We start from the raw sequence: 23,400 nt of genomic DNA, 5'->3' as shown, positions 1-23,400 counted from the left end.
ACTGTATGAATTGTTTCCCACGGTATGTAGGAAAATCAAGGTCTCAGTTCAGTAAGGCACTTGAGTGAGTGCATAACCTCTAGCACGTGAATATTCCCAGTGAAATCTATTGGGTTCTGTTGGAGTCAGCAAGGCTGCTCCCAACCTTGAAGGTAGGCATCTGCTTAAACACCTTGCTGAATCATGTCTTGACTTTTAAAGTAGGCTCAAGAGAAACCACATGAGTTGACTTGAGGACTGTGCTTAGCTAGGTCATTGAGGATGGAAGGAGAGGGCTGAGAAAGGGGAGGATCTGGATAAAATACAGATCTCAGAACCCTGCAAATGCTGGTAATACCTAGTGACTGTGTTCTCGTTTGACTTTCTTGACATTCATCCCCAAAGCTTAATTGTATGAATAAAAGGTTTAAAGGTTTGACTTAGTCACCATTCATCCTAAGTATGCTGGAGCTGCTGTCATGCTTTATTGATCTATCTTAGATCTGAGTTACTGCATCTTTATGTTCTCAGTAAAACTATGACTTGCTTAGTTAGGTATCATTTTTGTCTTGCCTTACTAATCCTTAAGTTTTCTCTGTGACTCAGAACTAGAGTATGGCCTCATTGGGTCGGTAATTGCAGAAAACAGGGATGTTTGCAGCAATGATTTGGTTCAGTTTGGATCCTCTATCTTCTAGGAGGAGGAGGAGAGAGCCCTTATCTGATGGTCTTCATACAGAGGAAGAACATCTGTCCCTGGTTGGTGTCTGCACGTTAGTTTGTTGCCTCGCTCACCATCCTGGCCAGAAAAGCTTTGTTGGCTTTTCACTTTAATTGTCAATGAAATGCTCTGCAAGCAGGAGAACAATATTTGCATAGATGTAATTCTGGAAATTGAGTGTAATGTGATCAGGAAATGGGACAGGCCCTGGCTGTTATCATGGAAGAGACTTGCTGGTACCTGCACCTTGTTTCAAATGTAATAAGATCTGACTCAGTATAGTTTCCTGGCCGTTAACAGAGAAGACTCAATGCCATTTTGGCAAGGGGCTGGTGCTAACCTTTCTGCACAGGAACAAAAGAGATTTCTGGCAAATTCATAAATCTGTTCTGAAAGGACTGCTAACAGTACACTTAAGATTTAGAGGGAAATGGTCTCCCTTGGAGCAGAAAAGCAGGGGCGTGTGTGTGTGTCTGCTTTCAGGACTTTCTTTTTCTGAGACAGAAGCCAAGGAACAAGGCGCTTGTGTGCGCTGCCAGTGAAATCTCACCGGGAAGACATGATGCTACTTGCAAGGTATGCACAAGACAAGACCAGAGGCGCCGCAGTGCTTGATTACTGTCAAGGGCTCAGTTGGAACTTGCCTTTGCTCTTTGGCCTGCAGCATTTATGTAGAAATTGGGGACGCTGCTGCTTGCTTCCAAAGCTTTGCCTTGATGGGTCCTGCCCACATCTAGGCAGGGAGGAAGGGGGGGGCTTGGAGCTCATGAAGTAAACAGGAAAATTACTCACCTTAATGATGCATTTCACTGGCACTGCCACTTTGAGAGACTGTCAGATTTAATGCTTTCTGTCTTTCCTTCCATCACCTCCCATAGGTGTGATTAATATTCTATTAGAAGGATGAAGTGGAGAGGTATCTGTACTTTCCTTCGGGGGGAATAAATGAGGGAAAGCAAAGTGAGTAGGAGAGAAAGGGGATCACCTTTTTCCGTTTGAGCCATTTGGTCTTTCTCGAGAGTGCCCATACAAAGTAGCGCTCACTGACTGACTTGGCTGGTGGCCCCTTGTTTTATCGGAGCATTCCAGTTCACAGCTGAGCCCACTGGCCCAGTTAGCTGCTGGCCCTGCTCCATGGGGTGCATTGACCAGTTCCCCACTCCAGAAACAGTCAGGGAGCAGTCCTGCACTTGGTGACAGCATAAGAGATGTAGCACTGTAGGAAGGCGAGGAAAAAAATACAAATGATCTGTACGTTAACTTCTTCAGGGATTATTTGGCCTTTTTGTAGAGTCCTAAGTCAAGAAAGAACAAACAGGATAGAAAATGTATCTGGGCAAAGGTATTTAGCATGAGAGGTCAGAAGACATTAAATCTGGGTTTAGTTTTGAATCACTTTAATTTTCTCTTCTGTGTCTGAATGAGCACGCAAAGACAACTGGTTTGCATCTCCTGTCAGTGACCCAGCTAGGAAGATGGGCCAGTATTTGACACACATACTGTTACCCTTGCAACGTGCTGACCCTGTGGCATTTTCCAAGTAGGACAGTCCTTTGGCATGAGCCAGAATTTGGGTGGAAATCTGTCACCATCTAGCAAAGTGTCCTCTTTCCAGGGTGTTGAGTGGCTTGTCCAGTCTGTGGCAGAGTGCCTGATACCTCTGAGTCTGACTCTGCCCCTGAGTTGCAGGCTTGGGATGTTTCTGATGGAAAAGACTATGTTGCCAGACCAACCTTGTTGTGGTTTGTTTTTTTTTTTTGAATGTGTTCGATCATCCAGCTTGGCTTCCCTCTGCTGTAACAGATACTGTACTAGTGACTCATTCACTTTCCTCTGAGTTATTAATGAAATCCCCTTATTTGCAGATGCGGGAACTAAAAAGAATTTTGGACTTGAGCCTTTAATTGGGCATTTTCTTGTACCCTGCTCCTTCCCCTTGATTGTTAGCTGGTGTGGAGCTATCTGAACCTATGGCTATATTCCAAGTTTCTGAGGACCCAAAGCCTCTATCTACTCCGGGAGGGGGCTGCAAGATCTTGACCTGCTTATCTGGGACTTTTACAGCTGACTCACTTTTTTGAAACCAGGTTAGATTTGGTGGGAGCAGACATATTTTGGAGAGCTTTAGGATTTTTGCTTCGCTGTTTAGTTTATCTTAGTTGAGCAACCTTCATGTACTACTGTGCTGCTTCCCTCCTTACAGGTGAGTTCATCACCCTTTGACTTTCAGCAGGGGACAAAAGTGACAGGGAGATGCACTGAAAATTAGTGTGTGATTATTCCAGACAATGTTTCCTCTAGCTGATTAGAGTGTTTGGAGTTTGGCTGGTAGGATGGAGCATGCCATAACATGTGGACTTTGAAACAAGTGAGATATAAGGGAAGCTAATAGGAAACACACAGCAGCTTTCCTCTTAGGCTGAACCTGAGACAGATGACTGTAAGAAAGTTTAATCCCCCATGCTAATCTAGGAGGAGGTTTGAAATGGCCAGCCTGGGCTTTACTTAAAGCAGTCCATGAGCGGAACAGGTTCTGGTGCTCAGTATCAGAGGCCAAGGCACATGAGTCAGCAGCAGTATGTGGTGGGGAGGGTTTACTAATGGGAGCCTGAATGTGTTCTTTTTAGTTCATTTCTGGAGTCCTTTGTAACAAAAATCTGATTCCCTTTAAAATACAAGTTGAATCAGATCTTTCTTAAGTTCAGGGTTGGCTTCACGAAAGCCCTTCTGCAGAGGCATACTGACTTAAGCAGGTGTGATTAACAGTGCTGCCAAAAGTTAAGCTTAATGCTGAAGATTTTTTTGCTAAATCAAGTCCTGGAGGTTTCTACCTGCAGCTTTGGTGTATACAGTTTGGTGTAATGAGTAGAATTGCCCAGAAGGACTGTTGCTGGTTATGTCATTGTCGCAGTGTCTAGTTGGTTTGATGCTTGAGGTTGCACAGTCAAATTGGTTTCATGTAAGCAAACACATGTAGTCATATGTGTACTGTCCACTCACATTACCTGCAAGCAGGTGTGTGTATTTTTATATAGATGCAAATACTTGTAGCTTCAGTATAGCCCTTTGTTTGCAGTGGGTTACACTCTTGCTAGGAAGATGTGAAGTAGCCATGTGTCATTGAGAATCACGGAGAGAAGAAATTCGGTGGAGTTATTCACAGAGCTGCTTCTGCATTCATTTTAATGGTTAAAAGTTTTGCCCTTGAACTTTGCTGGTTTACTAATTAATGCTCAATTATTGAAGTGGATGTTTTTGAAATCCAATTTTAAGTGACTTTAAGCCTAACTTTAATCACTCCTCATTATTCTGCTGAAATTTAACACGTCATAGCCTTTAGGTGAGTTTGGATAGCATGAGAGTGGACTTCCTACAGTATGTATTTCTTAATGTTATATCTCCTGTGGCAGGCAAACAGGTTGCTTGTTTATTGTGCATTTGTAATACAGAAGCTGCTGGGAGACCGAGATATCAGGGAAGATGTTGTTCAGCATTGGGTCAGCTTTGCCTTTCAGCAGGTTCATTCTCATTTCATACCTTCACCTCACAACATTTCTAGTCAAAGTAATCTATCAGAAATGCAAATTACTAGACATTGTTAGCATCTGAAACTTGTTCGGTACTGCTGCAGTTTCAGTTTAGAAAATAGCAGAGAAACTGGACACAATACACAAGCAGCATGTGAGCTGGCTGCACAAGCTAAGGCCATTTGACTGCAAGAGTCGTATGATTTTGGTTTTTAAAGAAATTAATTTCAAAAAGGTTTCAAATGATAGACTAGCAAACTCACAAAATAAAATCATAAAGCCTTCCTTTACACCCATCAGTTTGTATCAAAAATATGTGTAAAGCTTGCCTCTGAAGTTTTCCATCGGAGGCTTTTTCCTCTTGAAACAGGATACTTTTCAGTTAATTATTCTTTGTTGTTGTTAATTCTTAAAGTGTTTTCAAGCTGAACTTGAAGAGGTCTTCAATTGTTGATGAAGCAAGTCTGTAGATATGAAACTGAAATGTAAAGTTTTCAAATTTACAACTGTTTCACAGTGCAAAAGCAATATGGGAAATTATCAGTGTCATTTCTGCTATCATTGTGGCTTTGCTGGCAATGTTCTGTAGAGATATTCCTAAAGCAGATGATACATCCTGATCAAGGTAGTTTTGAATTAAAACTCCTAGGAAGCCTCCAGCAAGACACTAAGTATTGTCATATGAAGGAGTGATCTCATTATCCTGAAGATGGGAGACGCTAGCAGACGCTCTGAATTCGATATTTTGGGTAATTTCAGGGGGTAGCATGACCATTTGTGAATATCCGCATCTCAGCCTGCCTTCTGAGTCGGGGTGTTTGCGGTGCGGTGGAAGGGGACTGGGCGGGAGCATCGTGCGTGGAGGGGGAACGCAGAGCTGTCTCCGTCTGCCAGGGCGAGGGGGGTGGTAGTGCCTGTGTCGGAGGGGAAGAGCTGCTTTTCTCCCCCTTTTTGCACCCTGCGGTGGCACAGTGGAGCCCCGGGGGAGCGGGCGGGGCGCAGCGGGCAGCGGCCCCTGAATCCCTGTCCGCAGGCTATGTTTCTCCGCTCTCCTCCCTGCCACCCCTCCCCTTCCCCGTTTACCTAAGCAGGTCAACACACACACACGCACATATATATTTATTTTTTTGCGCTAGGGTTTCCAAGGCGCAGCAGCAGCTGCCGGCGCTGGGAGTGCCGCCAGCCCCGGGGCAGCCCCGACACGCTCCTCCCTCCCCGCGTCTCCCGCTCCTCTTGCGGTTTCCGCGGCGCTGCCGGTCCCCACGCACCCGTGGGTCGCGTCCCCCCTGGGCGCGGGCGGGCGGCCGGGGGGACGCGGGGCCCACCTGCCTGATGTCAACATCCCGGCGGGCGAGGCCGGCAGGAATGTGCCGCTCCCCGCCCGGCGCAGGTAATTAATCCCCGCGACTGACAGGTGGCAACAGGCGGCCTTTGGCTGCGGCTCCCGAGGAAAAGCGCTCGGAGGAAGGATTTTAATAGCTCGTCAGCACCGTTCGTGCGCGCCTGGCAAAGGCGGCGGGGACGGGGAGGGGGCAGAGGAGCCTGAGGGGGAAATGAAGTTTAAGTCTTTGCAAAGGCGGACGCCCTTGGGTGATTCACTGCCCTTCCTCAAGAGGAAAGACAGTGTGACATGGTTTTTCCTTTGCCCCGGGGTGGAGAAATTTGGTAAATGTCTGCAAAGCACTAGAGGGGCTGCATCAGCATCCTCTCCGGCTGCCATCCTCCCGGTCATCGCAGGATGGCTTCCCTTGCAGATGGGGGATGCTCACTGGTACAATGGACTGTGAGGCTGGGGGTTGTTGCCACACATGGTGGATCAGTAGGCACCCGAGGGGCTGATGATTGCCGGACCTGTCAGCTGTGCCCATGGTTTGAATATCTACTATGTCCAGTAGCAACAAGCTGTCCACTTTTCTCTGAAGCCTAGTGAGATAGACGACTTTAAACTGAAGCTACAAGTCAACTAGCAAGTGGTGGGGTTAAGGTTATGCTGAGCTGAAGGTTAAATCTGGAAGGAGACATCCATGTCTGCAGTGCTCCTGTTAGAGCTCTTCTTCACTGAGTGTCCTCTGGGTACAAGTTGGTTCTTAAAAGTGTAGCTTCCGTTCTTTCCATTGCCTCTTTTCTCCTAAATAATTAAAACATATGCAGATTATTTTCTATTTTTTGTGACTCTCCTTGTTTTCACCGGTGAATACTTTGGTGGAGGTAACTGTTGCTTTCCCATTCTTCCAGTCTATTCTTTTCATTTATTTTTCCCTTCTTGGAGTTAGTTTGATAGGGGAGAAGGCATAACTGACTGATATACCTTTGAAAACATCAAGTAAAACAAATCTAGTTAACTGAGTTGAACTAAAACATGACTACTTGAAAGAAGTTTGAAAAAGATTTTAAAGACCTGTTGATCTGAGCAGAAGGGACTCAGAGAGCTGTAATGCCATAAGCCAACCTCTGGGATCACCTTCAAGTTGACATCCATCAGCATTTGTAGTGCTGACTGAACCCTGCTCCTTTTAAAGATTTAGGAACCGTAATCCCCCGGCTAGATCAGATGGTAAAGCAGATATTAGAGGTAGATTTTGAAATGAGTGTTTGGGGGATTTCACTGCATCAGAGTTTTGCAGGGGAATTGAATGCTCAGTGAAAAACCATTGCTTGTATTGCACTGAGCATTCAGTCCTTTCTAGCAAATATTTTCCATTTGAGAGTCGAAAAGTGTTTTGTTTTCTCCTTTAAACCCTCTGTTGACACACCTTCCGGAGAAGGGGCTTACTGAGAAATCAGACAGGTGTTGCCTGATGGTAGCTGGCTTGTGTATATTGTGATACTGAATTACCAGCCAGGGTGCCAAAAGTGGGTAATACAGTATGTCTGCACAGGCAGGTGGGGAGAGCAGAGCTGCAGGCGCTGGAATGTTTTCATCTTTCCTTTTAAAACATATTATTAAGCAAAAAGCTAAATTCACAACAGGCAGCACTTGAACCCCAAAGAAAAGTCTGAGCTAAAAGCTCTTTCCTCTCCCTCTTGAACAGAGGACACGTTGCCAGAGTCAACTCTTTTGTTTTAAAGGACTTTCAGGTCTCTGTCTGGTGGAAGTGGTGTTTGCACTCCTTAGGCTGTTGGCACAACTTCTGTTCCTGCTGCTAGATAATGACTATTGTTGTCTTGTTAACTGATAGGCGTGTTTGTTGGATCGAGCTTATTTTTTATATTTGCGCTCCGAATTAATTTAGTTTTCCTACTTAAGTGTGTTCATTAATAATCATGCTTTGGATTTCTGGGAATTACTTGTCTCATGATCTTAACCCTCATACAGCCAGTGCCTGTCAGTTCACACATCAAAACAGTGGTAGGGGGACACCTCCTGCAAGGTGGGGTGGTTTGGGACCACTGAGGAGCAGCAAGAGGGGCTGATCCTTGCTTGCAGGCACTATCTGAATGCACAGACAGCTTCTGCCTTGGGATTTTTTTCTGAAGCGCATTTGCTTTGAAATCTATCTACAATATCCTGTCTTGCTCTGGGGATATAGCGATTATCACTGATCCAGTACGAAGTCATCATGACCTAGTTGTTTGCATCTATTTGTGCCAGTAAGTGGCTGTGCCTCAGGTTACCCATGGTTGCAGCAAAGTTGGCAGGGTGGGAAACTCGAGCCCCTTACTGTCTGACAGCAGGTACCCCGTGGACAGATTTACACCAGTGTTAAATGACCGTCCGTTCAGTGATTACACACTTGCAGGTGGCTGTGCCTGGGATAGTTGTGAAATCATGGCTCTATGCCATGTCTTCAAGCCCTGTGCAGTGCCTGTGAGGCTTGAACTCCCTGCAGTCGGGTGAAAAACGTGGCTCAACCCTCCTACTGTCTTGTTTGCCTCTGCTGGGCGCTGCTGCTTGCATCCCCATGGCCTGACCATGTCTTGAAGCAGAGGTGAGGCTCCTGCTTAGCCTCCTTTTCTGACATGCCAAATTCAAGGTGTTGGCCAGAACCTGCAGCTCTTTAGTTTACCCTGTGTTTTGGGAACATATATATATGTATATATATTTCTTTGTTCGACAGGCTTGTTCATTAGCTCTTGCCTGTTTGCTTTCTGTGAAATTAAACTGCAGGTCCAATGCCTCCCTTGGTGGTTGTAGCCAAAGAGGCCTGACAGTAGGGGTGCCAAGGGGTAGATGAGGAGCCTCTACTGGCAGAGGGGCCATGCTGTTTGATCAGGAACTTCAGTATTTGTGCTGGTGTGGGGTACCTCACTGTCCTTCTGAAAGCAGTGATTTCCTCCCCCCCCCCCTTTTCTTGTAACCCCAGCTTTCTGTCTTTGAAGATATTATACATAAAATTACAGTCAACACCACTAGTCCTGCCTGGTGGCCGAGGGGTGTGTATCTCCTTCCATTTGTTCAATTCTCTGGATGCCTGCAGACACTGGACACGTTGGCTCCTGGTGTGTGCTGTGCCCTCTGTGCACGATTGCTTTTCCATATTTGTGCTTTCATTTCAGCCCATCACCTTTGGGTGCCCAATTTCTTTACACTTCAACGATGTTAAGGCATCCAAGTGATTAGTTGCCTTTGAGATTTTTGAGGCTTTCTGTCCTTGAAGCCTTCACAATGCTATGAGCAAACTGATGTATTGAAGGAAACAATTCTCTACATATTTTCTTCCTCTTTCACATATAAGTGATTCGTCTTCTACCTCTTGAGATGAAAAGACAAGATGGTGAGCTCACTCTTACCTTCAGTAAGGAATTGCTTTTTAATTAAAAAACAATAAGGAATTTCAGGTTTAAAAGATGTATGATATAAATCACCATCTAGATCTGTTTCGCAACCTTTTTTTTGTAATTGTTTGGCATGTTCCCTGTTTCCGCGGGCTGGGTAAATCCTTTGTGGGTTTAATCTCTAGCCTGCAGGCACATATAATACATTGCACAATTTGGCCTTTGCATTTTAAAGAAATCTTTTTTCGTAGCTTAAATACATGTAGCATCTTCTCTGCCACATGGCAGGATGGTGTTGAGTGAGGAGGGAAGAGACTGGCTTATATTTAATCCCCCTCTCCTACCCAGTGTCTCTCCCAAGTTTGGTTTTTCCTGTGTTAGCCGTGTGTACACCACTTTGAAATGCAAATAATCCCTGAATATAGCTAACTAATCCTTTTGCTGCCACGTCATCCGCCACCCACCCATGCACATGCTGGCTCTTCCCATCCCAGTGGGGTGGATGGCCCAGTCGTGCTCTTGACCAGTATGAACCTGTTGCTGCTCTGTTTGGACAGTTGGGAGAGGGGCTGTATTGGCCCATGGCTACTAGACACGTTTTTTTGTGGAGAAAAACCCAAAAACACCCTGGGGCTTTCACTTTTCTTTCTCTGCAAGAATTGAAGACATGGAAATGGAGAAATGCCAGCAATTCCTGTGAGTTATGTTGTTAGTTATTGGGAGAGCTCTGCACTGGTCAATGTCTGAGCACCAGGAGAAAATGGAATACCTCTGGAGTGGGGTACTGAAAAAAAATGCCATATTTTGGAACAACCTTGTACAGCAGGGAAGACCAGAGTGTCTCCTTCATGGGAGACATCCAGGAAAATGGGTTCAGGTTATGCAGTACTGAACCAATTAAGAGTTCCCTTGCAATCCTCCCTGGTAAAGCATGTGCCTTTATTTCATTGAGGGGTTTTGAAAAGAAACCAACAACCTCAGCCTTGATGTGTTGGTGAGTAAAGGTTTCCAGATGTGAACACACTTCAGGAAAATGCTGCATTGGTGTTACTGTTTTACTGGAGAACATCTTAAGAGAAACCTAATATGCTCCAAAAGAGCACAGTGAACAATGTTTCAGGTGTTCATTGCATGGACACAGCCTCCCTTTTGGAACCAGCTGCAGAGTTTTGCTCTAGGTCTCACCATTGACCTGGTTTCTGGGTTGTTCAACTCTTCTGGTCTTTGAATATTTGAAAAAAAAAAAAACAACCCTCTTTTGTGAATATAGTGCTTTGAATTTAGAAGTGAGGTGATTGCTACAGAGGTGCTCAGTAGATGTATGAAATGCTTTTAAAAGATAACTGAAATGTCAGATTTGATACAACTCTCAAATTGGTCGGTCTTGCTTTCAAGCACTCTTCAGTCCCAAGATTCATGTTTTTATTTCATCTCTCTGCAAAAGTAGGAGCGTTTCTTAGAAAACAGGATGAAACACTTTGTGTGTGGTTTCCAGTGTTTCCAAGATTACAGGGTGCTGTAAAAAGAGTAGCATCTGTTTTGTTAGGTGGGTAATGGATGTCCCTTGGAAGAGAAGAGGTGTGCCCAAGAGAAATAAAGACTGTATGCGTTTGTGTAAAGGAAGTGCTCTTTATCTGAAGCTTTTGCCTTTGGGAAAACCAGGATATAGATTTATGCTCTGCTGCTTTAAAACAGGTAGAGGTCTAGGGGTTTTGTCACTTGTCTGGAAGTGTGACTGTTGTGCAAACAAATGCAATGCAATGCATTGGTGCTTTCAGTTACATGTGCAAACCCATCTCCATCCTTCTGGTGTGCCTCCATCTCTAGCTGACCTTCCTGACTCTCTTGGTCTTTTCACCTTTCAGTATTCCACCGAACTGAAAAAGCTGTACTGCCAGATTGCCAAGACATGTCCCATCCAGATCAAAGTGATGACCCCACCACCTCAGGGAGCTGTCATCAGGGCTATGCCAGTCTACAAGAAAGCTGAACATGTCACTGAAGTGGTCAAACGCTGCCCAAACCACGAGCTGAGCCGGGAGTTCAACGAGGGTAAGGAGGGCAGTGCTTTGCTGGCTGATGAGTGACCAGGGCAGAGATTTGACAGCAGCTTCAGAGCAAACCTTCTGGAAGCAGACCTCTGTCCCTCTTGTGCAGCTTTTTATTTCCCATGCTTAGCAGGAAGCGTCATACAATACTTTAGCTGTCCCTGTGCAAGCATGTCCTTGGGAAGAAAGTACTGAAATAAACCCCACGCCTGCCCAGGTTGGATGGATGTCTGTCCCCATGGCAGGCAGTGTCCCTCTGGCAGCCTTTCCCTGCTCTGCTTTTGCCCCTGCAATGAGAAGCAGCTGTTCTTGTGCTCAGGAATGAGTTTCCATGTCGCTGGGACAGGGATCTAGTAACAGGATGCAATATCATCTCTAGTCCTTAATCCATGCCTCAAAGACAGAGGGGCTGTTTATCTCTAGCAGGACAACACAAAGTGCCAGCATCAACTGTAGGTAACCTTCCTGTACACTCACCACTATTGGGTCAGTATTAATGTTATAATCTTTTAGTTGCTTCTCCTCATGTTAGTGAAGTAACAGCTGCTTTTAAAATGCCCTGGGGTTTTCTGCAAACTCATGGGCAGGGTTCCATTTTGCCTTGACCACTTCAAGTTCACATAAGTTCAGATGAGCATCTGTTTTATTCTACGTGCATAATTTATCTCCTACTGTAAAAAAACCCAGTTGGTGTCAGTTATCAGGATGTCTTAGGAGCCTGGATCCCGTTGCTGGTTACAGAGCAGCCAACTAGACAAACCCCAAAAATAAACAAGGACTTGTGAGTGTAAAATCAGTGAGACAGTTCTTCAAGACAGTTTTTCATATTAGAAAGTGCTTTTCTGACAGAACTGGATTTTTTGAGTGTTGATACCTTTCAATAATGGAGTTTTAAGAAAGAAAATATTAAAACTATAAATTCTTATTCTGAAATAGTTATTGTCTAGAAATAGGCTGTATTTTAAGTAAGAAACAAATAGTTAATACACAAAACAAATTCTTGAGATGAACCCATAGTGGGCTTCTTTCCTCAGAATTTAGTTGTCTGTTGTAGAAACACTGAAGAAAACTTCTAGAAAGGAAACTTTTAATTACTGGAAAGCGGCCTAGGAACCAAGAAGATCATGTTGCCTTCTGCTGCTGTAGGCAAGCAAGATTTTTCAAGCTGACTGTTAATTAAATGCATATTTCTCTTGCTGCTTGAATCCTTTTTAGCTCCTTAGGATCATGACTGATGAGAGGGAGCAGAAGAGGGCTAGCAATTGATGGGGAAAAGAGTAGAAATTGAAACTTGAAGGATTTTGCTTTGTGTTATGCATTAGAGGGAGGAAGAGAAAGGCTTTCAGCTGATGTGAAAATCCATACAAATTCTGTGCTGGAAGAGCTGCTGTTGACATTTGGGCTTGCTTAGTCTGGGATCTTAGGAGGCACTTGTTCAAGTTTAGTCACAGGTGCCCAGAGTAAGCTTGAGAAAGTCTGTGTTGCCTCTGATGTCTGGCATAAGGGATCTTGGGAAGGGATGCTTTAAGGACTGGGAGGCGCGTGCGTGCTCTGATAGACCTCTGGGGCCAGGAGTTCCCTTTAGGGAACTCCCTGCACATGACCTTGCTTCACTGAACAGTGTCTCTTTTTTTTTTTCCTCCTTACCCTTGCAGGGCAGATTGCACCTCCCAGCCACCTGATCAGGGTGGAAGGGAACAGCCATGCCCAGTATGTAGAAGACCCCATCACCGGCAGGCAGAGTGTGCTCGTCCCCTACGAGCCGCCCCAGGTACGTTGTGAGCTCAGGGTGGGGGTGTCCTGGCACACGAAGGGGTGGGGATTGTAACTCTAGTCACAGGAGTTGGGATCTTGTGCTTTCCCCATCTTCATTACAATGAATCCCTTCTTCCTCTTTGTCAGAAATGAGCTATTAAACACCCTCTTTATCCCTTGAGGGCAGGAGTTCTTCATTTCCTTTAAGGAAACCTTGTAGTGGGGACCTTTTTCGTGCTAGTCCGATTGCAACTTGGGAAATAAAAGAGGACAGCTTGGAAAAAGCAGAGCTTTCCATCCACCATCTCTTGTGCTCATCCCCTTTGTCTCATCCAGGTTGGTACTGAGTTCACCACAGTCTTGTACAACTTCATGTGTAACAGTAGCTGCGTTGGAGGGATGAACCGTCGCCCAATCCTTATCATTGTGACCCTGGAAACAAGAGAGTAAGTAGTGTATCCTGTGCGTAAACCTTTGCTGGACAGGTGGCCTTCTGGCTCCTCTTCCACTCAGGGCAACATTCCATATCCTTAGGAACAGTTTGATTCAAGGGGCTGGGGGATATTTTTTTAGATTTTTGCAGGTGGTAGTTGCCCAACTCCTTGGAAATCCTGACTGGGAAATGGGAGGTTTGGGTCCATCTGCGTAGTCTGGTATGAAGCTGAGGGGTGCTGCTGGCCTGCATCCAAGATACCAGCTGATGTTTCTTCTCACCTCTCTTCCCAGCGGGCAAGTCTTGGGCCGCCGGTGTTTCGAAGCCCGTATTTGCGCTTGCCCAGGCAGAGACCGCAAAGCAGACGAGGACAGCATCCGCAAGCAGCAAGTCTCTGACAGCACAAAGAATGGTGATGGTACGAAGCGCCGTAAGTAGCTGGCAGAGCTGGGCAGATTGCAAATTGTGCTGTCACTGGGTGCTGTGCGTCCCCAGTGCTTGTGCTGCAGGGACAGGGTGGTGCTGTGCATGGGCTTGGGGGCAGGAGGACATTAAATGTCTGTTCTCCTGGGGTGAATCAGCCTAAAAAAGGAGCTGGTGTTTGCAATACAATGTTTGACAAGCTGGGTTTGTGGGCTCTCTTACAGCACTGCCAGTGGTGGCTGCGAAGCTGTTTATTTGCCGCCTTCCAATTTCATGCCTAGAACTCAAACAGCTTTTTGAACCTTTACTTCTTGTTTGGGGCTGTGCTGTTATTCTCTGCTTCATCCAGCCAGAGGCTTGTGCTGTGGCATGCCTTCCAGCCACAGGGATCTAGATTAAGGCTGCACATAAACCCTGCTGTGCATCAGAGGTGCTTGGGCGAGCAGCCTCTCTCTGTGCTCTAAAGAGTGCAAAGTACTCATCGGACATGCAGGACATGGAAATCCAGCTTTGGTTTCCCATGTACACTCAGTGATGGCACAGGGCTGAACAGCAAGGCAGCACATTTTAAGGCGTATTGGAGTATGGTTTCCTTTTCTCAGTGAATATTGAATGTTCCCTGTCTGTTATCTTGCCTTTGTGGATCAGTGATTCACCAACAGCTCGTGAGCACTGTAATACCAAAACTCACAGCCTTTACAGGAAAGTTCTAAACATGGCTTGCTGGGGTTTTGTCATATGTCCAGCACTCTCTGGCTGATGTGTTTCTTCAAATGGTATGGTCAGCCAACATCTGCCTTATGGATCCAGGAGAGCTTGCAAGCACAATTCTGGACTGGCTCAGGCAGAGATCCTTTCAGAACACTACAGATCTGAGCTGGCCATGCACTCCATGTCTCTTTTGTGTCTCTTTTTGCCTTCTTCGTCATACCCTCCTTCCTCTCCTCTTTTTTTTTTTTTTTTTCTTAATGGGATGATTTTGGGGTTTCTCTTCCAGCGTTTCGACAAGGAACTCATGGCATACAGATGACATCTATCAAAAAGAGACGTTCTCCAGATGATGAGCTCTTATACTTGCCAGTGAGTTATCTCTGTCTTTGCATTTACCCTATGTTTAATATCTTTCTTGGTGACTTGAGGCTCAGCTAGACTTCAGAGAGAACTGATGATGGGACTGGGATGTGGAAGAAGAGTTTCTGGGTTTTTTTAATCCCAAGAGCTACCTATTTTAAGTACATATTACAAATAAAAAAATATTAAAAATCCCTTTAACTGATAACTAAGAGTGGCTTGTGTGAGACATGAGAATATCCCAAGGGCTGTCATTAAGGAGTACAGATGCAGTCTTTTAAAGCTTTTCTTCCCCCACCACCTTTCCTTTTCCCATGATGCAGGTGAGGGGACGGGAGACGTATGAAATGCTGCTAAAGATCAAAGAGTCCCTGGAGCTGATGCAGTACCTTCCCCAGCACACGATTGAGACCTACCGGCAGCAGCAGCAACAGCAGCACCAGCACTTGCTCCAGAAGCAGTGAGTATGAGAGTGTTTGCAGTGGTCAGTGCAGTGGGGACAGTGAGGAGGGGGAGAGAGGAGAGAGACACAGAAGGCTTCTGCACAGCTGTTCTTAGGGACATGGTGCTCAAATGAGGGCCAAGCAATGGGGCAAAGCAGTCCTCCTTCCCCAAGCACATGCCCTGACTGCTTGAAAGGTCCCTCTTTAGTCTCTTGTCCCACACATTTCACCTTTTGGCCTCACAGGGTGAAAGAGGACAGACTTAGTTCCTTGTTTCTGACTTCCAGCCAGAGCCCGAGGGGCAGCACAGAGAGGCAGAACCATTGACGGCCTGGGGTGAGAAACCTGCTGCATGTGCCTGCCCCAGCTGGGGAGCACAGACTGGGTGCACTGCTCTCTCATCTGCTCCAGGGGAATGGCAACAAACATGGAGCCATCTCCCTTTCTTCTCCAGGGAAGCATCCACTGATCCAAATCCAGCATCTCCACTGAGCATCTTGCCACAGTGTGTAGAGCTGGGACTGTGAGCACTGGCTCAGCTGAGTGCTTGGACCCCACTGCTATGCATCTCTGGTGTGTTGGAGGGCTGATGTCTCAGTGGGACAGCAATACTTTAGGTTGCTCAGCTATAAAACAGGAAGCTGAAAGTCGAGAATGAGGTTGAAACATGTAAGATTTCCTTTGTGACCTGTAGGCACTTCAGAGAAAGACTCTACATGTGCACTTTTAAAGTGTTGTCAAAAACTATACTTTGTCAACTGACTCTCCATGTTGCTCATGAGAAATTTCCCATCTGGGCAGGTGTAGGCCCTTTCTGAACTCAGCTGACGGGGCTGCACTGGCGTTGCTTTGGGTGGTGTAAGTGCCAAGAGGTCGGGGAGAAGAAGGGCCAAATAAGTGTCTGGTTTCCATATTCCTCTCAGTTCCCAGAGCTTTGCAGTTACAGAGGCCAGGTCAGAGAATGACTTCGAGACTTCCCAGCAGTGTAGTTCATGGGCATTGCTTCATCTGCTGTCTCAGGTGACACAAAATAGCTGCCCAGGCTGTAGGTGGCTGCCAGCGGTAGTGCTTCGGAACTCACGCGTTCCTGCCGGAGAGCTCTCACATCAAGAGGCTGTGGGTATAACTCATTCCCCTGCAGAGGTTAGCACGAGGCCAAGGCACCACATAAGTCCCACTTGAGCCTGTAGGGATTTATTTCGGTGCCTTGGCCTTGTCTCAGGACTTCTGCAATACCGCAGCTTTCAGCCAGATCTCCGCGTGTGTTCGCATTTCGGCCTGTGTGTTTTTAGTGTCAGCTGGAGTCTTGCGGAGGTGTGAAAAAAGCCTTGTGCCAAAATGGCTGGAGCATCCAGGGCCTCTGGACTCCTTTTTTTTTTTGGGGAGGGGATTTGGGGGGGCACTTAAAAATCTCATTATTATTACTTACTTTTATCAGTCATCTACACTGTTTGTATATACTGTAACTTGTATTTACTAGCTTCTAGGCATTGCGGCCTTCGTGTGTTCTGCTGCTTGTTTTCAAAGCTCCACCTGAACCACAGCCATTTCATCTGAGAAATGGTTTTGTAAGCAGAAATGGACAGCAGCAGATGACAGCTTTTGCTTGGTGCTGACAGTTGGCTTTGCCATAATTACTGTTTTCATTCTTCCTATATCAGGAGGATGGGTTCCTGGCAATGGAGGTTGGTATTTGTGTTACCTTTAAGACCAGCATGTAGAAGTCCAGTCATTTAATTTAATGAGATATCTTTCAGCGTGTCTCCTGGCACTTGTCCCATTATAAACTCATTTTTCTCAGTTACTGAGTGTACTCAGATACAAGGGAGAAAGATTAAGAGCTTTTAAGGATGCCAGGAGTGGGGAGAAAAATAACTTTCACTGCTTGTCCAGAGCTGCTGCAGTTGTCTCTGCCAATAGCCTGCCATCAAGCAGAGTCTTCTGTGCTGAAATGCATATTCAGGCAATAGTTTCTTAGGTGCACTTGGGTTTTGATGCTTTTTCCTCAATGATCCAGGGTATGGCTTAATATCTGAAGGAATTTGTTCAGGGCAAAGGGATTTTTAGGCTGAAAAGACTCGATGCAATTACACCCCAAAAAATAATCATAAAGGAGCTTCAGGTCTTGATGTGAAAATGGGCAGAGCAGACACTTTGTAAGGAATGGTTTGGATAAGAGCAGCCTACCAAGTGAGCAGGTTTCTGGGAGATGTCTTGCCACTGCTTCTTTGTCAGGCTGGCCAAACTCAGCAGCACAGAGACTCCTTGGTGAGTCTGTTCTGGCCTTTCATTTTGTAAGTAGGGATGTACTTCCAAAATTCAGGCTTGGTTCACCTTAGTTCAATGCCTATGTGAAAAGTGGAAGCTAGGAAAGTGCATATGCCATGACCAAGTTTGAGTGTGTTGGAAGCTCTAGGTCCCAGCAGGGCTCTGTGGGACTGGAATGTTTGCAAGTTGCCTTGACTGCTCTACAGTCAAGCCTTGATGGAGGAATTGCTTGATTTTTTTTTCAGTTTATTTTTCAGGGCAATGATTAACATAGAGAAGCTATCGAGGTGTGTGGGAAGAGTTGTCCCTTTCATTCCTACAACATAGAAAACGTCATCTTTTTTGACAAGTAGGAAAAGCAAGCGTGAGGTTATAATGGTGAAAGGTAGTTTTAAATTTATAAATCTGTCATTTTGGAAAACAACTGTATAATTGCCCTCATACACATACAGACCAGTATTGTATTTGACAGGCCAGCAGATGTAACTGGAATGTTCTGGAATAAAAAGGACAAATCTGGTGACAATCAGAAATCACGTGTCCCACAGGATGACCAAAATACTGCGATGTTCCACGTTGTGCTGGACCACAATGTTTCTCTGTCTCATCTCCTCTCTCTGCTTGCTCCTTTGTGCATGGTTTTCTCTTATTTACTGTTATGCCAAATACCTTCATGATCATTGATGGGAAGTTGTTGGGCTTTTTTTCCTGCAGTTTCTATTCTTCCTTTTTTACTGTCTAATCCTGGGGCCCATGTTTGAACCACAGCACACATACTTATTTAGAAGATGTCCTTTTCATGGTCTGCCACCATTTGTGTAAAACACAGATTTGCCAGATAATCACTACTGCAAGAGATATCAGAGGTGGTGAGTGCTTTGTTGGAGAGAGAATGCTTCTTTGATACCCTGATGTGAAATACATTTACCAGGGAGTTACCTGCACAGTCTTTAAGGGTTTCGCTGGAAAACACTTTTCCATATTCAGCAAAATTTCCTGTGCTGGGTTCCACTCTGAGCACTGTTTTCAGAACAGTCTGTATTTCCATTTACTGCAGTATAGAATCATAGAATGTCTCAAGTTGGAAGGGACCCATAAGGTCCATAAGGATCACTGAGTCCAACTCCCGTGATTGAAGAGTTTTCACAAAGTCTTCCAATGGCTACTGAGAAGAGGGCTCTTATGTCCAAGTGGGATCTTGTATCCCAGCAAACATTTCTTTCATATCAACAGGGCTGCAGCTACCAGCCCACTGGCTGCCTTAGTGAGCAGCACAGCTCATTATGGAAATGAGAAGGAATTAACCTCATAAGTGAGGTGTGACAGAGCTTCGTTATCCAGTGCCTGGAGTGCTCCACCTGAGCTGGGAGCTGCAAAGATCCCAGTGCTTGATGTCTTGGGGAGGGGGCTGGTGAGGAAGGTATTCTCATACCTCCACCTGGTTAATCTCATTTTTGGAGTGAAACCTAATAATGGATTTTTGCATGTTTTGTTTTGATTTTGTAGTGCTGTGCTTGCATGTGAACTCCAGGCACTTGGATAGTGTTCTAACTAGAGAATTGCCAAGATGAAAATAGCCAAGTAAAAGTGCTTTGTGGACTCCAAAGATACAGTGCCCTCTGCATCAGCTCATGGCCCCAGGGGGGTAGTCGAGCTGTAATCCATATGGGCAATATGCACCATCCTCTCTCCCTAGCACCAGCCTCTGGTTTTGAAGTGATTTGTAGTTAAATGTGGACTCAATGGAAGCTGCTACTCCTTTTCCCCTTTGGCTGAATGCTTTTGTTCCTCTTTTGTCAGTGGGAACATTATAAGGGCATTATTTGTATCCATGAGACTAGGACACACAATCGGATTTCCATATCAACTAGTTGTTTTCCCTTCCTTGCCAAGCCCTCACTTGTGCCTGTGGCTTTCCAGCTTCCTAAATCTCCCTGTCACATACCCTCACTGTAGGTGCTTTTCCCCTCCTTCAAAGCCCATACTGTGATCATGAAGGTGGAAAGTGACTGTTTCTCTCTTGGTGGCTGGTGAAGGGTCCTGTACATTCATCTTTTTCTTTTCTCTGATTCCTTCTTTACAGTCTCCTTTCGGCCTGCTTCAGGAATGAACTCACGGACTCAAGGAGAGACCCTCCCAAACAGACTGATGCCATCCTAAAACATTCCAGCCCCCCAAACCCATCAGTATATCCATAAACCAAGCTGGCAGAGTCACTTTGCCCAGCTGGTGGGACTAGGAACAGTGGGGGCAAATACACAGCCTGATAGCAGCAGAGTGAATAGTGAGAATAATCTTCTGAAGGGACTCAAACTTTGCAAAAACAACAGACACTTCTACAGACCTCTTAGCTGTAGCCCATAGCATTGGGAGGTCAGGAACCATGTTGTCTGTCTTGGTGTAACTTTTTTCCTGTTTTTGTAATGTGTCGATACTCTTTCTTCTTACTTCTGTATTTGTGAAACTCAGCAGGGTTTCTCTGAGCAGGTCTCAATTTTAAAAAGCCTTTTGTCTTGTTTAAGTTAAAAAACGTGTTCATGGACTGGGGGGACAGAAGTGGGGGATGTGTGTTTAAATGGTCTGTGATAGTCAATTTGGCCTGTTTAATGCTGGTCATGCACTAATGGTGCAAGCAGCTGACGTATTTGTACTGCTGGACAGGGAGAGGTAATAATTATATGAATTAGCACTGCTAAGAAATCACTTTTTTTTCCACTGATTTAGCATCATGAATTTTTCCCCTTATTTTCAACCTTAAAAAGGGTCTGATCTAAAATACATCGAAATTGTAAGGAGGACTGGGTGACTTTGACTTTGCACCAGCCCTGCTGGCATTGATCCAGCTTTACTGAACTTACTTCTGAGTCTGTGGGCTCGATCCAAGTGGTGGACTGAGCTGCACAAGTTGAATGAGGTTGAAGTGTAATGACATCCATGTATGGTCAATGTCCCTGTCTCTTTGCAACTGAGGGTGTAAAGGGCAGTGTCCAAAACTGCTCATTGCCCTACCTTTGAAAAGGGGTCAGAGTTTAGCCCCTTTCCTTACAGATGTTCAGCAGTTATTAGATGTCACCATAGTGTTTTCATCAACCCTGCTATCTTTTACCCTTTCTCTCAAAATCTCATAGTTCAAAGGAAAGCAGTGCCAGCATATGTTGCTGTTTGACTCAGCCAAGTGGCCTCAGGCCATGCCCACCTTGTCCATTAATCCTACAGCCAGAGGATTTTGCAAATTGTGTCCCTGAAGTGCATCTGGGTTTAGCAATTCCTGCACAGAGGACTGTTTCTCAGCAAGGACTTGTAAATTCTCACTGCTTCTGTCAAACTCTTATCTCTGAAAGCCAGTTGTACAGGGCTTGAGAAGGAGGGTTTTGAGTCATTTGGAAATTTCTAAGTATCAAGCCCAGATTATCACAATAGAGGAACAATCAACAGGCAAGTAATGTGTCATGGAATTAACTTGTCGATGCTGAGCATGGCACCAGGTGTGAATACTGGCAATGAGGGAGGAGCTATTTGAGAGTGAGCATTTTGCCTGCTGTGGCTCTTCCCTCTGAGAGGTGCTCAGATATCTTTACATGAAGAACAGCCCCTAATGCTGGTAAGAAAGTGTCCATCAAACCACACTCTCAGGCAGTGGCATTGCTTCTGAGGAACCCTCCAGTGTTCACAGCAGCAAGAAACAGAAATGTGAAGAAGTTCCTGAGGGTGCTGTCTCACCAGATCAGCAGTGGCTGGGGAGCAGAGCTCAGTTGCAAATGCCAGTGATGAACAGCTCCTGAGAAACACAGGAGGCTGTATCAATACTGGTGGGGACCTGTGTGCCCTGCAGTGCTGTCTGTGCTGGATTTATTTGGGGCAGGTGCATACCCAGCACTGACAAACTTGTCAGCACAGCCTGAAGAGAAGGTGCCTCCCAAATGCAGAGCGGGCCTCCTGGCCCACCCACTAATGAAAGAAAGCCTGATACACTGGGAGAAGACTCTTATCTCTGAACATCATATCATCTGCTTCCAGGCAGCAGAGCTGTGATCTGAGCAGGTGATGACTTGTACTAACATCTCCTTTGAGAGCCATATCCCATCTCTGGATATCTCCTTCATTGTCTTAGCAAGACTTGTTCTACCATAGGAGTGTGGAGGAGGGCTGACAGAAAAAAGCCCCCAAAATTGCAATTAATATATAAATAATAACTAATTAAACCCCAGCAGTGACTATTTGATATAATTGCAGCTCTACCATCATTCCTTGTGTAAAGATAATCAAAATCAAGTGCCTCTTTACTTTGCCTGTAAATTCCAGGAAATTCTTTAAGATCACAAAGCAGGTAACTATTGTTCTGTGCCTTTTTATATGGGAGAAGAAGGGCAGTGATTCCTTTCCCTATGAGAGATGGGATCTGAACTCTAAATGCAGCCCAGTTGTACAGTCATGCTTGGCACTGTTGTCTGTCCTTCCAATGAAGGTTTATTCCTGGATCTTGGTCTTGTCTGCTTGTGGATGGCAATATGAAAACACTGTGATAGGGAAACACTAATCTGTATCTAGAGCTCTGCTCCAAGGCCTGTCCACCAGCAAGTTTGAGGAGGCAACCCACCAGAAGATACAAGGCATCCACAGCCTACCCTGGGAAATTCCAGTTTGGGCTCCAGTTCATCATTTGGTCTGACCTCTAGGAAATCTCTTGTACCATGATGGGCAATACAGCATCTTGGACTTCCAGTAAACAAGAATGTAAATTATTTGGATCCTGTTGTTCTCTGTAAAGGCTTTCCAGTTTGTCCTACTTTAGCTATAAGAGGATGATGATTGTGAAACTAATCTTAATGGTGACTTGATTTGCTCTCCAGCTACAAGGTGCTTAGAAGGTGCTATTTTTTTTTTTTTTAATGAAATACCTGGAGCTGAAAGCAATTTTAGTTGCTTTGTAGTCTGTCCTCTGCAGATAAAATGAAAACTTTTTCCCAGTTGTCTTTTCATTGCTTCTTTACCATCTCTGGGGCTTCAGGAAAGTAAGCTTTTTCCTTTCAAGGAATAACTAAGTGGACTAAATGGGCCTTATCAGTCAGTCAGGTCATATCGGTCTGTGTCAACTAGTTGATGTATATCCACTCCCTGTATTACAGCTCCATTCCCTGGAGAGCAGATTGCATCCACTGCCTGCCTTGGGAAATTCCCATACCTGAAATCCAAGGGGAGTTATTATCACCACCCCCTGTCCCTTTAGGTGCTGTCTGCCTGCAGGAGCTCCTCCTTTCCATGCTTCCAGTTAGTTACCAAGCCTACAAAACACTGGTGTGGTTAAAAAGATGCACTGTTCCTTGCTCTTTGGAATGTGGGGAGCAAGGGCATCTCTCTACTTTTTAGTGTCCTGCTTCATGGGCTTTCAAAGCAGATGAGTGCATCTGAGCATCATCTGTGTCACTTGTGTGCTGTTACTAGACTACATCAGTGACACCCCCGTGTTATGCAGCCCAGTGGGAAAACTTGCTTTTAAAAAACATTGCCAATGGGCACGTTGACCTTATGTGAACTTGGGATGTGACCTTGCTGTGGCTCCTGTAAGGGAAGGCAGACACAGACCTGGACAGATTTGATTCTACTTGTGTTCTTCTGCATTGTGACTGGCTCTGGGTCTTCAGGGGCAGCAAACTGTAGGCATAGGGGATGGGGTGAAATCTTAAACTCTAAGCTTGAACTGCCTTATTCTTGTAGCTAATGAACCTTTGATGTTATTTGCATTAAGGCTGCTTACAGGGCTGTGTGCTTCTCTAGTCAGTGAGGACTCTGGGACTCACCTACTCAGTCAGGTAATTGGTCTACCCAAACAGTTAACTACCTCTGGTGAAGGGCTGGTATCCAGTGAGTTGGGAAAGTGTAGAGTTATACAAGGTAACCTGTGAACTGAACTTAGTTCATATATGGGAGAAGAAGGAAGTTCCTTCCTGACCTTTTGAGATGATCAGTATATGCCTTGAAGCATGAGAGACAATTGCCCTCATATGAGCTTGCATAA

At 45.3% G+C, this 23,400-nt stretch overlaps 1 protein-coding gene across 2 annotated transcripts in view; it reads left to right on the top strand.

The window, feature by feature from the left end:
* TP63 (tumor protein p63) overlaps window positions 1-23,400 on the top strand; it is a 103,305-nt gene that overhangs the window by 70,756 nt on the left and 9,149 nt on the right. Inside the window, exons 5-11 of one of the 2 annotated variants that reach the window (XM_027647562.1) lie at window positions 10,809-10,995; window positions 12,647-12,762; window positions 13,083-13,192; window positions 13,473-13,609; window positions 14,600-14,682; window positions 14,997-15,133; window positions 19,468-20,358. In XM_027647562.1, coding sequence (XP_027503363.1) covers window positions 10,809-10,995; window positions 12,647-12,762; window positions 13,083-13,192; window positions 13,473-13,609; window positions 14,600-14,682; window positions 14,997-15,133; window positions 19,468-19,582 — 885 coding nt within the window. In that variant the 3' untranslated portion in view covers window positions 19,583-20,358. Of the gene's footprint in view, window positions 1-10,808; window positions 10,996-12,646; window positions 12,763-13,082; window positions 13,193-13,472; window positions 13,610-14,599; window positions 14,683-14,996; window positions 15,134-19,467; window positions 20,359-23,400 lie in introns of those variants that run through there. The other variant, XM_027647561.1, reaches the window with a different exon arrangement.

This window comes from Corapipo altera, unplaced genomic scaffold (genome assembly GCF_003945725.1).
Source record: "Corapipo altera isolate COAL_440 unplaced genomic scaffold, ASM394572v1 113, whole genome shotgun sequence".
In the NCBI taxonomy this organism is placed as follows: domain Eukaryota; kingdom Metazoa; phylum Chordata; class Aves; order Passeriformes; family Pipridae; genus Corapipo; species Corapipo altera.
This window is presented reverse-complemented; position numbering and strand designations above follow the sequence as displayed.